Genomic DNA, 13,936 nt, shown 5'->3' with positions numbered 1-13,936 from the left:
ACTCTGGTCAGCTATTGCCGACTATAGGAAGACTACAATAAGTGTAGTTTCTCCTCAGCCTTCAGATGTACCTTCCATTGATGTTCACACATGCTTCACCAAAGACTGAAACAAGCTCCTTGCCTGCCCCGTTTCATTTTCGTTCCCTCACTTTTTCTGATGTGGCAGCTCTGGTGCACCGCCTCCTGCGATGGGGCTGCTGTACCACCGCCGGGGAAGGGCAGCTGCAGCAGTGCTCCTCTGCCATGTCCCCCCTCCTGACACTCCCTGCATCCGCGTGTACATCGCAGACTGCAACCACACCTGACATGCAGGATCACAGGAGAGAAAATAGCCAGCCCCGTTGCTCTGTAAATAACTGATGGCTTATGAGGTGCCACCTGAAATAGCCTCACGCTGGCACGAGGAAGGGGGCAGCTGGGTGACCCCCCCTAAACACAGCCTGTTAGATGTGGCAAGTTTTCTGACACTGTAACACCAGAAGAGCTCCTGAGCTCTACAAGCACCAACAGACTGACCATCAGCACTGGTTGTGTCTACCAACCTTCACGGCAGCATCCCCTACCCGAGGTGAGCCTAACCAATTCATAGGCCACGTGTATTTAACTGTGTTAACCAGTTCCCATGCACACATTTGGAACTAAAAATCCACAAAGCCTGGCCACAGCCATCGCTCCCACAGGCAGCACACAGGTGCCTGCATTCCTGAACAAACCCCAAACCCGCACCCTCCTGGAACACTCAGCTCTGTGGTCAGATGAGTGTTAATGGCCACCACAAATTAAGTGTTGTTCCCTTAGCCCTAGGCTGGATTTGGCCAATATTTACAGAAAATTACCAGCCCATAGTTAACACTATCAATGTTAACCTACTTCCTATGACCTTGCCTGCTTGAGCTGTAGGGGAAGTCTCAGCAGAAGATGTCCAGCCCTCGGCACAGACATCAACACGTGGTGCTTCTCACTTGCTTTGACAGCCTGAATAGGGCAGCACGGGGCTCCACGGGCACAAGGACACACAGCCCGGCCCCTGTGAGGTGTGTGGCAGAGGGGACAGCCACATGGCACATGCATACCTGTCACCGCAGTGGTTTGCTCTTTTCTGGACCGTTACTGAGGAGTCTTGCAACAGATTTTCGCTGGCTACTTCTATGTCGTTGCTAAGATTGCCTCAGGTAAAGAAAGATATAATACAGTCTAAATAATAATAAATATAATACTAAAATGACTGTTTACAGTGTTTGGCAGGTGCCCTTCAATCTTTTTCCTCTTAAGGAAGACATCAGGGCTGTTGTTCCTGCCCGTTGGGTCTGTGACAGGCAATCGTTTTGCTATATCCAGTGAACTTTTCCTGCCAGATGGGAACAAATTAATCCAATCAATTAATTACTTTTCCTGAAGATATTTTGCCAACACAAGTTTTGCAGTGTCCACCTTGGCAGAACACACAAGAGTTTTCAAAATCCCACGTGTTATTGTTGGCGTTATGTTACATAAACCACAAGCTAATTAAGATCCACCTTATGAGTGGTTAATGGGGCTGTCCCCAGTCATCTGGCATTTGTGGAGATGATTTTCGTATTACTGTGCCAAGCGTGTAAAACATCCCCTTTTCCCCAGTGCTATTTTCTTAAAGAAACTGAAGCATAATTTCAGCCTGGCATTGGGTAGCAGCAAATGTGGTCGAAGCAGAAATTTGTGGGCAGAGAGCGCCATCTCCAGCTACCAAATAATAATTACTCTGTGTCCTGGTTTGAGTGACACAGGACTAATTTCTCTTCTAATACTTGGGAAGACTGCACTTTTAGAAGACTCTGGTGTCTGAATTTGTGAAAATATTTACTTTATAGCCAGCTATGGTGTGTGAGTTTCAAGGTCACAGTGCTTTCAAGCTCGCCAGGTGCAGGGACGAGGAGGAGCGAGACCCGGGCACCTGACCTAAGCTGGTCAACAGCATTATTTCATACCATAAACGTCACATTCAGTATAAATTAGAAAGTTTGCTGTGAACTTCTCTCTCTCCCTTGATGGCGGTGATCCACAGAACTTCTTGCCCCGGTGCTGGACCCTGGAGGCCTTCCCTTCCTCCTGAAGCTGTAGAGCTCACAGTGTCCGATATTTGCTGTCCACTGCTGGGAGTGCACAGCTTCTCACTGGTATCATTGTCTGAGTGTAATCCTGGCATAGTCTGTATTGGTATCGGGATCAATATTGGTTCTTTAGTGCTACTAATTTTAATTATCTAACCTTATTCTATCAAATCTGTTTATAATTCAACCCTCAGGTTTCCTTGTTTTTTCCCCGATTCCCTGTCCCGGGTAGGGAGGGGTCATTGGGTGATAGAATGACTGTCTAAATGACAATGAATTGTTATGCGTTTCTCAAACCATAACACTCTGCAGTAGTAAAACAACTAATTTGGTATTACTCCTTTGGAATTGCCATCTGTTCCAGCAAAAGATGGCGGAAAAAAACCCCTGAGACTGACAAAAGATTGAGACTTAAGCCTTAACACTGTCTTAATATCCTGTACGGAAACTTTGCAAATCCTTGCTAAAGTTTCTGAACTAAATAAAAAAGCTGCTTAAAATTGCAAGGACCTGAGCATCCCAAATTTGTTTGTGTTTTTGGGCCACTTAGTCAAGAATAAAATCACGTCAGATTTTAACAGAGCTAACACTTGTACTATGTTATGGTCCTCCAGCCTACAGAGAGTCTATGCATCTAATACTACATTTGATAAGTACTTGGAAAAGCTCGTAAATGATACCTCTAGTAATGTCTCAGAATGACTGGCTAGAAAACTACTGTAAATAAGCAATATGCAAAAATAGCAAACAAAGTGCATGCAGAAGAATTACATACATACAAATATTACAAAATTGACAACTATTACAAAAATCACACTACATAATATTACATAAACACATTTAAATACATAAATACAAATATTAAAAATATTACAAATATTACAAAAAATACATAAAACCAAATACAAATAATTACAATGGTTGCATTAAGTACACGTGTATTTCATTTATGCTTTATCCCACATAAATGGTACATATGTTAGTGTACACTTTTAAAAAAATCTATGCTGAAAAAAATAAACCAAGACATTGTTTATAGCTGATGGCTGAGAAAATTTTCTCCACCACGATGTTAAACCATATCGTTGCCATTGTTACCTAGCAGCTTTCTGTTCTTCCTAACACCATGGAAAACCTCAGGTCTTTAAAGCATTCACAGCCCCAAAGGGTTCAAATGAAGCAGAGATATTAACTGTATTAGAAAATCAACCTGCGAACGTGGGTATGCTGCTTTTGATAGTTTTCTCTAAATTAAATGGACAGCCAAGGTTGGGGTCTGCGAGCCCAGCCTTATTAATCACAGAATCATAGAATCGCTAAGGTTGGAAGGGACCTTTAAGATCATCAAGTCCAACCATTAACCTACCCTGACAAAACCACTTCTAAACCATGTCCCTAAGCACCACATCTACCCTTTTTTTAAACACCTCCAGGGATGGCGAATCCACCACCTCCCTGGGCAGCCTATTCCAATGTTTAATAAACCTTTCAGTGAAAAAATGTTTCCTAATATCCAATCTAAACCTCCCCTGACATAACTTGAACCCATTTCCTCTTGTCCCATCACTTGTCACCAGGGAGAAAAGGTCAGCCCCCACCTCTCTACAACCTCCTTTCAGGTAGTTGTAGAGGGTAATAAGGTCTCCCCTCAGCCCCCTTTTCTCCAGGTTAAACAACCCCAGTTCCCGCAGTCGTTCCTCATAGGGCTTGTCCTCCAGACCCCTCACCAGCTTTGTAGTCCTGCTCTGGACACACTCCAGCACCTCTATGTCCTTTCTGTACTGAGAGGCCCAAAACTGAACACAGTACTTGAGGTGTCGCCTCACCAGTGCCGAGTACAGGGGGATGATCCCTTCCCTAGTCCTGCTGGCCACACTATTCCTGATACAGGCCAGGATGCCATTGGCCTTCTTGGCCACCTGGGCACACTGCTGGCTCATATTCAGCCGGCTGTCCACCATGACCCCCAGGTCCTTTTCTGCCAGGCAGCTTTCGAGCCACTCTTCCCCAAGCCTGCAGCGCTGCATGGGGTTGTTGTGACCCAAGTGCAGGACCCAGCACTTGGCCTTGTTGAACCTCATACCGTTGGCCTTGGCCCATCGGTCCAGCCTGTCCAGATCCCTCTGCAGGGCTATCCTACCCTCAAGCAGATCAACACGCCCGCCTAGCTTAGTGTCATCTGCGAACTTACTGTTATAGAAGAGTTTATTCTACAAATGTGTCTTAAGGACACCAGTGGCAAAGATGTCACATAACAAAATTTAAAATTGTGCCTCCTCATGTGTGTACGAGACTTAGTCATATTAAAAGAATTGTTAAAGAATTTGCAAAAGCAAATGGATTACTGGATGTAAAGGGCTATGAATACTAAACATGTGCATCGAATAGAAAGATTCAGGAAGGGGTAAAAGACAAATATCTGTTATCAGCTAACTTTAAAAATAGGGTTTTTTTCAACTAGATACAGCACCTTATTTAAAATGCAAATTATTAAATTACTCTGTGTTATTTTTATGATTGTTCAGAAGGTATTTGACAACCATTCAGAAAACGAGAAAGATTCAGTTTGCAGCCAGAAAGAAAGCTGTTGAGGCCCTGATAGAAAGAGACCTGTAAAGGACAAGAAAGCAATCAAGAACAGCTGGCATGGATTTGAGAAGGACAAATCACACTTGGCCAACCCGATTGCATTCTATGATGAAACAGCTGGCTACACGGACAAGGGGGGAGCAGTGGACATAATAGATCTTGACTTCAGTACAGCTTTTGAAGTAACTTCCTACAGGACTTTCACTCCCAAACTGAGGAAATATGGCATGAACAAGCTGGCTGTTAGACCCATTGAAAACTGCCTAGGCTGACAGGCTCAGTGGATGGCAACTGGTGGCTTGGCAATCTGCTTTAAGGCCCATAACAAGTTGAGTATGCTAGGGGTTGATACTAGGGTTCATATAGTTTGTCTTCATACTAGGGCTCATATAGTTCATTGTCTTCATCAAAAACGTGGACAGGATACACCCTCAGCATTTTTTAAGATAACACAAAGTTAGGGGGGCTGGTTGACACACTAAATGGTAGAGCTTCAGTTCTGATGAACTTGGAGAAGCTTAAGGACTGGGCAGACAGAAGCCTGAACATGTTCAACAATGAGAAACAGAAACAAGGAGAAACACTTGGCGCTGCCCTGGGCAGAATAAACCATTCCATTAGTACTGGCTGGGAAGAAATGGGCTGGCTATCAACTTTGCCAAAAAGGATCGGGGGCAGTAATTGCAATGAGATCATGGTCCTGTGCCCGCATGCAGATCTCTAACTCCTCGTTTGTTCCCCGTGCTGTGTGCTTTAGTGTATAGGCATTTCAGAGAGGCCAATGAGTGTGTAGTTTTTGTGCCCTAGAGGGGTGGTGGGCCTTCCAATCCTCAAAAATACTAGCACTCGGCCCCACAAGTGCTGAGCTACTACACCCAGGCACCTCTCTAGTGAGCCCAGTTACATGCCCATCCCCCTTCAAATCTAGTTTAAAGCTCTCCCAGTGAGCCCTGCTAACTCTACTCCAAAACCCTTTCCCCCCTGCGAGACAGGCTTTTCCCATCTGCTGCCAGCCGGCCTGGTATTCTGTAAATCAGGCCATGATCAAAGAACCCAAAACCCTGCCAGTAGCACCAAGTTTAGAGCCAGTCATTGACCTGCTGGCTTTTTCTGTTAACCCCCTCATCGTTCCCTGCAACAGGAGGGATAGAAGAAAACAAGACTTGGGCTCACGATCCCTTAACTAGTCGTCCCAAGGCCCCGAAGTCCTTCTTCATTGTCCTTGGCATTCTTCTCACTACATCATCACTGCCTAACTGAAAAACTAAAAAGGGATAATAATCTGTTTGCTTCACCAGGGAAGGAAGCTTCTTCTTAACATCATTAACCCAGGCCCCGGGGAGGCAGCAAACTTCCCTATATAGCGGGTCTGGTCTACATATTGGGCCTTCCGTTCCATTTTGTACGACAGAGCTAAACTCTCCTTGGTAGTGGTAGGCAATGCAACAAGAAAGTGATAGAAGTGGCTTCGGGGGTCCAAAGAGGACATCATGAAAGAAATTATTTACTTGGAAGGCAGTTAACTGAGACAAACTATTACATTTTTATCTTGGAAGTTTCCAGAGCTGTCAAGACAATACAGCAACAGATGTGATTTACTTTCAGTGTGGAGGCTGGACTGTGCAACACCCAGAGGTTCAACCAACCTGTTTATGCCCTGGTGGACACCAAATTGATCAGGAGCCAGCAAGGTGTCCTTGCTCAAAGGTGGTGGCGAGTGGTACCCTGGGCTGCACTGGGCAAAGCACTGCCAGCAGCTGGAGGGAGGTGACTCTTCCCCTCTGCTCAGCGCTGGTGAGGCCATGCCCCACTAGTGTGTCCCACGCAAGGTTTCTCCTGGCCTTGGTGGGATGGGCCAGGTGAACTGCTGCCGTGGCTACAGGCGACCTCCCCCTGTGGGCTGGGGACATGCCAGCACAGCCGGGCCCCAGAGCAGCCACCTTTCTCATACCCGACACCATCTACTCTGCAGGGACAACCCCAGGCAGCAGTGCATGCCCGTTCCAGCATCACCCAAGCCACTGCTCCACCAGTGTGTGCAGGTGACCCAGGGCCATGCAACAAGGCAGAGGGACCTCCTCCTCTTCAGTGATGCCTTGGTCACCACCAAGGCCAAGAAAGACTTGCAGACCCCAGCTGCCTTTCTTCCCAAGCCCTGGCCCTGGCACCAGGGCAGGGACGCCCAAGGAGCAGCCCCAGGCCCCCAGCACCCTGGTGCTGGATGCACCCATGGCCATGCCCGTGGCAAGAGGACATGAGAGGGGAGCCACCGGACTCAATCACCTCCAGGTCACACTCTGCAGTCATGTCAGCGCCCAGGGCCTGCAGCTCTGCCTGGCCCTGGGCCGACTGCAGGTGCAAGCAGTAGGAAGGGGGCAGCTGGGGGTGCTGCTGAGGAAGAGCAAGGCAAGCACACCAACTCCCTTATCCTCATCTGGCCCTGTGGCTCCTGTGTCATCATGTTCCAGTCAGTCTCGGTGCCACGTCCCACGGCAGGGCTGGGCAGCACCTCTGTCCTGCCCCACAGGGCTTTGTCCTGCCTCTGTGGCCATCCTCATGGGGCAGGGCATGGCTGGCACGCACCTCTGCCCGCAGGCTGGGAAGCAGCAGGCACTCAGGCTGTTTCTCCTCTCTTTCTGCAGCTCCTGAGTGGTGAAGGAGCTCTGGCTCAGTGCGCTCCTTGGGTAAGCCCTGCCTGGCAGTGCAGCCTGGGGAACCCATGTTCGCATCGTGGAGGATGCTCCAGGCATAGCTGTGCAATGGAGAAACACTGCTCCCCAGCTGGGGAGAGATGCCTTCATGGCTGCGGGCAGCTCTTGAGCAGGCAGAGCTGGTGGAGCTGCGTTGCCCAGCTGTGTCCAGCCAACATCTGCCCAGCCCCATCCTCACCACTGCTGCTGCTCTCCACTTAACTGCCAGGCAGTACCTGGCTTCTACAGGGCTGCTTGGAAGTACTCCCTGGGCTGGCAGGAGAGGTGGCTTGGGTCTCACACAGCTCTTTCTCTGCCCTTTTCCTGTGCAGAGGCCACCAGAAGGAGTAGAGGGAGCTTGGGTGATCCAGCTGCCCTCCATCAAGCTGCTGCTGAAGGGGCTGAGCTGCTGCAATGCTTTGAGTATCCCTCCTGTCTCCACTCTGCCTCCAGAGGCTGCTCCAGCCCAGCATCAGGTACATCATGTCTCACCTTCTGCTCTATGACACTACATGCTATCAGCCTGGAAAGGCTGGTTGAGAGCCAGGCAAAGGTGAGGATCACTCAGGGTGCAATCTTTGCTGTCCTCACCTCTCACACATGGCACAGGGCCGATGCAGCTCCCCGTGGGCCATTTCTGCTGCAGGGCTACTCGATGAGCGCAGCACATTTCTTGCAGGCTGGTCCCAAGCAGCAGCCACCTCCCGTCCCCTGTGGCAGCCAACGTGGACTTGGCCACTTGGATGGTGAGTTTGGAGACAAAGGGGACAGTATGGGCCTTCTCTCCTCCTCTGGCAGGTGGGCACTTGTGCTGCACTGGGGCTGCTGCTGCCTTTCCTGCAGGGCACATCCATCCCCATTGCTGTGTGGCAGGAGAGCGCTGACCCCCAGGGATCCTCGTTCCCAAACAATACTTGCTTTTGGTGGCAGGGGGGACAGTGCTGAGAGGGCCCGGGAGAGCCTGGGTGCTTCTCCTCCACGGGTCTTTGCTCTCCTTTCCTTGGCAGCAGGTGGGACCCACAGGAGGACGGGGCTGCCCTGGCCCTTTGCACTGCGAGGGACCTCAGCCACTGCAGAGGTGCCTAGGCCATTCGTCTCTGGTGGCAGGGAGGATCTCTGCAGCCTGGATGGCTCGCTGCCCAGCCCATCCAGGTAAGCGAGCGTGGCCAGGTGATCCCCATCCGTCTAGCTCCTCTAGAGAGGTGGTGTCCCAAGCAAAGGGACGTGAGGTAGGTCTCGGTGACAAAGCCAGCTCCTCCCCATGTCACCCACCTCCAGCCACCCCTCCATCCTGCCCTACTGAAAGCAGAGCCATCAACACTTGCTCCTGCCCCTGAGGAAGGCTGACCTGCCCAAAGGCCTGTCTCCAGCCAAGCAACTGTCCTACTTTGTCCCCTGCAGGACCTGATGGCTCTCCTGCATGAGCACAGGCATCCACAGAGGGGATCTTCAGCTGGCAGCTGGTGAGCACGCCTCCCAGGAGCTCAGGGATGCCCTTGACAGCGGACCGGAGGTCCACTTCGAAAGCCAGACTGCGCACCTGCTGGCCATCATCTTGAAGGTGAACCCTGCTGACCTGGAGCCCGGCAACTCCCGGTTCTGTCAGTGCCGATGGGCACCTGTGAGAGCAGGAACCAAAACCCAGCCACCTGCTCGTGAGGCAGAGTGCTTGGGATGCTGCTTGTGCTCCTGGTGGGAGTGGCCAAAGCCTCACCAGGAGCCCTTGGCATCGCAGGACTTTCTCTGCAAGATCTCCTCCAAGCTCCTTGAGGCAGAGCTCTACGAGGTGTGGATGAGCGCCTTGCAGAGGACCAGCAGGCAGGAGAAGCTGGCAGGACTGAAAGAGTAAGTGTGGCCAGCAGCCTGCCTGCTTTGCAGGGACTGGCAGAGGCCGAGACTTGCCTGCAAAGCGACAGCCTGCCTGAAAAAGCTGTGTTTTCTGCCAGCCGCCTCTTGCTGCTGTGGGGTCAGGTTTTGGGGGAAAGTGGCATAGAAAAACATTTCTCTCTTTGGAACACTCCCCACAGGCATTGGGGGTTGCTCCACAAAGGACTCTTGCCTCAAGAGCGGGGAAGGAGGCAGGTGGCCGTTTCTCAGTGAAGGCAGTCCCTCTACTGTAGACCAGGTGTGGCCAGGGAGCCTTCCCTCAGAAGGGGTTGGGTGAGATCAGCCTGGAAGGCCTGTGTTGACAGCATCTACTTTATTAACATTGTGTTCCCATTCCCTCAGGCTGGCCAGCAAGCTGCCCAAGGCCAACCTCCTCCTATGCAAACACTTGTTCACCCTGCTCCAAAACATCAGCAGAAACATGGACACCAGCAGGGTGACTGCCGGCAACCTGGCCATGTGCATGGGGCCAAACCTGCTCAGCCCACTCAAGCAGCACATGCTCCCCCTGGATGTCCTGGAGCAGGAGATGGGGAAGGTACGCTGTGTTTACCAGCTGGCTACAGCCTTCTGAGCCCACCTGAGCTTTGCTGTTCAAAGGTACCCGGCTTTGGTACCGTTCAAAGGTCCTCTCTTCAGCAAATGCTCATGGGGAAGGTGCTGGGCAGAGCAGCCCCACAGCTGCAGCTTTCTGTGCAGAAGTGAGCATCAGGAGTAGGAAAGGCTGTTTGACCCGTTTTCAGCCACGTAGGTGGAAACCAATGGCTTGCTGTGTGCAAGTGATGTGGCTGGCGGAGTTCCTGATTGAGCACCATGTGGAAACTTTTTGGGGAGAGATGGCTGGGCTTGCTGGTGCATCAGCCTAGGAGTCGCCAGTACCAGGGGTGCAAGCAGAAATAGCAGAGGTATGTCAGGGCCACAAACAGCGTGACAACAAAAGCCTCCCCCTTCAGAATGTGGGACTGCTGCTGCAGGGACAAGCAAGGTCATCCATGCATCATTGCAGCTCAGCAAAAGTGCAAAGTAAGGCTGATGCGGGTCAGCCATCACACTTTGCGCAGTGATCCCACCAGAACTGCCTCAGCTGAGCTGAGCAAACCCATCCAAGGGATCTGCCTTTCAGGGCTAAAGGAGCAATTGGGCAGCTAGGTCCTTGCCACCTGTTAACTTCCACATTTCCATTGCAGGTGCCTCCAGTTGCTCCAGAAAGCAAACATCTGAAGAGCTCATCTAAGGAGAGAATGTAAAATGAGCTAGCTTTGATTAAAAGTAGAATTGGTTCAAATTTATCATGGCTTTACCTGTCTAACAATACTATTGAATGGAAAAGTTGCCAGGCTCTTCACAAAAAAAAAAAAAAAAAAAAAAAAACAAAAAAAACAGAAAGAGAAAGAGAAACCCAACCTGTGAAGAGGGGAGCAAGAGGCAACCAGGCAGGAAGCAGACAAAGTTGGAAACTGAGCATGCAGGGATGGGCAACTGGGGAAATCCAAGCAGGGCGAGAAGAACGAGTAGCCCAGGTGTGTAGCAGACCCTGCTGTCAGTCTTTCAAATGTTCTGAGTATAGTATGTATTTCCGAGGTGCACAGAGATGGCACCAGACAGGAAGCATGCACCTGCACTTGGGAGAACATGTATGTCAGGAGACACATACCACTCCAGCGTTGGCAGTTTTCATTTTGCACTTGCTGAAGCTCTGTTTGTGCAAGGCTCAGCAGACACCCCGGAGAGGTCACAAGACTCACAGTTTTGAGTTCTTTGACCTGCTACTTACAGAAAGAGGCAAAGTGCCACTTTTCTGTTCATGTCAGCTGGCAATCCTAGCACTGGCTGCTATTGTCTGAATCCAAAAGACACAGCAAGGAGTTGTTCCAAGTATCTGTAGACCCTGAGATATTGGCACTTCTTAAAAAGCTCATATTCCAACTGAGAAAACTGAGGGAAGAAAAAAAAAAACCAATTGGGAAAAAAAAGCATTCTTTGACTGCAAACCTGCGATTTTAGCACGGGACAGTGAGGGATACTGGTGCTCAGGTTTTGGAAAGGACCACATCACAGCTCCCAGGGGCTCCCTGCTGAGCCCTACTGCCTGGCAAAGGGGCACTGCACATCTCTGTCAACTTGCCGTGCCCTGATGGCATCATGTGTTGAGAAGCACACAAAGCAACACCATAGTCACTGCCAGTAAAGGTTCTCTCTCCTATGCCAGGAATAACACCCTTTTTACAGCATACTTCCCAAAGAACTGGGGACAAAGTCACATATGTTCCTGCCTTCATGGTTTCATCAGCACTTTCTGACTCTGTCCTTGTAGGGGCCGATTTCACAGAATTCACAGAATTGTTAGGGTTGGAAGGGACCTCTGGAGATCATCTAGTCCAACCCTAATTTATTTTTGCTGCTTGCATTCCCCAGGTGAGCTGTGACGCCTGGGCTTTGAGGGGCACAATGCAGCCACAGCACCACCTTGGTGGAGGCGAGAAGAGAGGCACCCATGCCCTTCTGCTCTGGCTGGCAGACTTCACTTAGTGGTGCTGCGTACCACTAAGCTGGAGCGGCCCCACACCACCCCCAGACTCATCGCACCCCTCACAGGAGGCCTTGCTGGCTCCCTCGTCAGCTTTGTGAACAAATGCCCATCAGCTGGCACATCTCCTCATGTGAACGTCACATTATATGGAAGGTTAGACATTGTGAGAGATGGAATTGTTTTGCTTCAGCCATTTTGTATGTCAATGACACAAGCAGGGCTACGAACAGCCATTTTGTGTGTCGACGGCACAAGCAGAGCTGTGTAACTTAGAAAAACAACTCCTTAAAAGGAGAAAAATGTGAATTGAGTTTGTGATAGGCTAACGGGTCGTGAAAGAATGTGCGCCCTAAAGTACCTAACCAATGGGAAAAGGGGACAGGACATAAATACCTGAAGTTTTGTAGCTAAGTGTGCTCTTTTTGAGATGCGCCTGACTCATTTATTTTGATCCTGAATAAACTTTTGTCTTTGCTTCGAAGACTTTGTCCTCTCTACATTTTTAACTATAAGCGAGCGTTTCTCACAACATGGCGGCATAAATTATCTGAGAGGGACACAAGGGACATTTATGCTGGACAGCATGCTCCACACTGTAAAACCCTCCAGGTTTTATTTACAACTACTCATTCGCGGCAGACACATACTGAACCAACTTGCTCAATACAAGAAGGGAGCACTCACTGCTTCTCTTTGGTCAGTGCCAGTACTTGTATGCAGCCCACAGAACACTCATTCTTACAATTCTGGCTCAAACATGGCTAGCTTGCAGTTTCCATTATGTTAATAATTCCAGATCAGCTACATCCAACATTCCTTTCTTACTTCTTCTCCTGCAGATCAGCCCTTTCTGGACTGATGCAAACACACTTTTTGTCAGTCACAGCTGGAGTTTTGAAAGGAGCTTTTCCACAGGATCCAAATACTTAAATAACCACTACCATTTGATACTTGAGCCCTGTATGATGTGTAATGGGGTCAAGCTCCTTTCAGAAGGAAAAATACAATTGCTGGGGGGGGAAAGAAATTGCATGGCTGATCTGCAGGTCTTGCAATGACTGTGCAGGAGTCAGCAGAGCATGGAAATTCAGGTGCAACTCTCCTAGCTGGCATCTGTAGTGTTTCAGGGGCATTGCCATCTTTTTTTCGCAGCAAAGACTCACTTGATACCCTCCGCAATCACTGCCCTAAGTAATTAAATTCCCAGCTGTTAGGAGCTCTGCACCATGGCAAAACCAAGGGATTTTAGAGGAAAAAAAAAAAAATCCCTAGATCACCTTTGGAAAATAAAAAATCCCTGTGCGCTCAAAAGGGAGAAACATCAAATCTCCAGACCTTAGTGTGGTCTTTCTTACCATTTCCCTGCCATTAATTTCCTTGCCTCTGTGGTTAATTGAGAACTGCAGATCATCATTTCATCTGAAGTTACTAACCACAATGCCTGTGGGAAGATAGCCTTAAAATGGTCACCAAAATGTTGTCTCGGCTTTATTATTAATTCGGCAGTGTGTTTAAGTGTACACGAGGAAAAATAAAAATACTCTGCCATCTGTTGATATCTGGCAAACTGCAGATGTTCTTTCCTGAAAACAGTCTCTTTCATTGCCACATTCAAACTCAAATCTGCTATTTCAGTCAGTCAGCAAGATAAAAATAGCGAAGAAATGCGAAGTATTTGGAAAAGCCACTGATTGTAAAGTAACTCAGTGTGTTATTTATCAAACTTGTAGAAGTGATAGGAGCGCCTGTGGCCAGACTCCAGGAGTCCCCCAAAATAATTTAAAACTCTTGAGCGCAGCAACTCCGATAACGACCCTCTCTCCTCTGAATAATTACGTGGGTTTGCACTATTTACTTATTTTTAAGTATGCTAAAGGCCACCAATGCGATCAGTTTTGACTGAAGCATAAGCTATTCCTGCCTTCTCCCCCCAGGAGAGGACACACCACCCACCTTCCCCTGCCCGTGAGCAGCCCGGCTCCTCTTGCTGCTTTCCTCGTTGCAATGGCAGTCTGAGTCGTCATTATTAAGCGCTGTTTGTAGTTAATTAATCCCTGAGGAGCCAGATACCCTTCCCCCCCACCCTCGACGCCATGAGGCCCACAGCTGCAGCCCCTGTTCCTCCTCCGCCGGCTCCGGGGCGGGGAGCCC

General features: G+C 49.3%; 1 protein-coding gene across 1 annotated transcript in view; it reads left to right on the top strand.

The window, feature by feature from the left end:
- Window positions 1-8,788: 8,788 nt before the first annotated feature.
- HDDC2 (HD domain containing 2) overlaps window positions 8,789-13,936 on the top strand; it is a 14,599-nt gene continuing 9,451 nt past the window's right edge. The window contains exons 1-2 of the mRNA XM_009880184.1: window positions 8,789-9,213; window positions 9,598-9,793. Coding sequence (XP_009878486.1) covers window positions 8,789-9,213; window positions 9,598-9,793 — 621 coding nt within the window. The remainder of the gene's footprint in view (window positions 9,214-9,597; window positions 9,794-13,936) is intronic.

Source organism: Charadrius vociferus, unplaced genomic scaffold, assembly GCF_000708025.1.
Source record: "Charadrius vociferus isolate BGI_N301 unplaced genomic scaffold, ASM70802v2 scaffold82, whole genome shotgun sequence".
Classification (NCBI taxonomy): Eukaryota; Metazoa; Chordata; class Aves; order Charadriiformes; family Charadriidae; genus Charadrius; species Charadrius vociferus.
The sequence above is the reverse complement of the archived record's forward strand: the minus strand, read 5'-3'. Positions and strand labels throughout refer to the sequence as shown.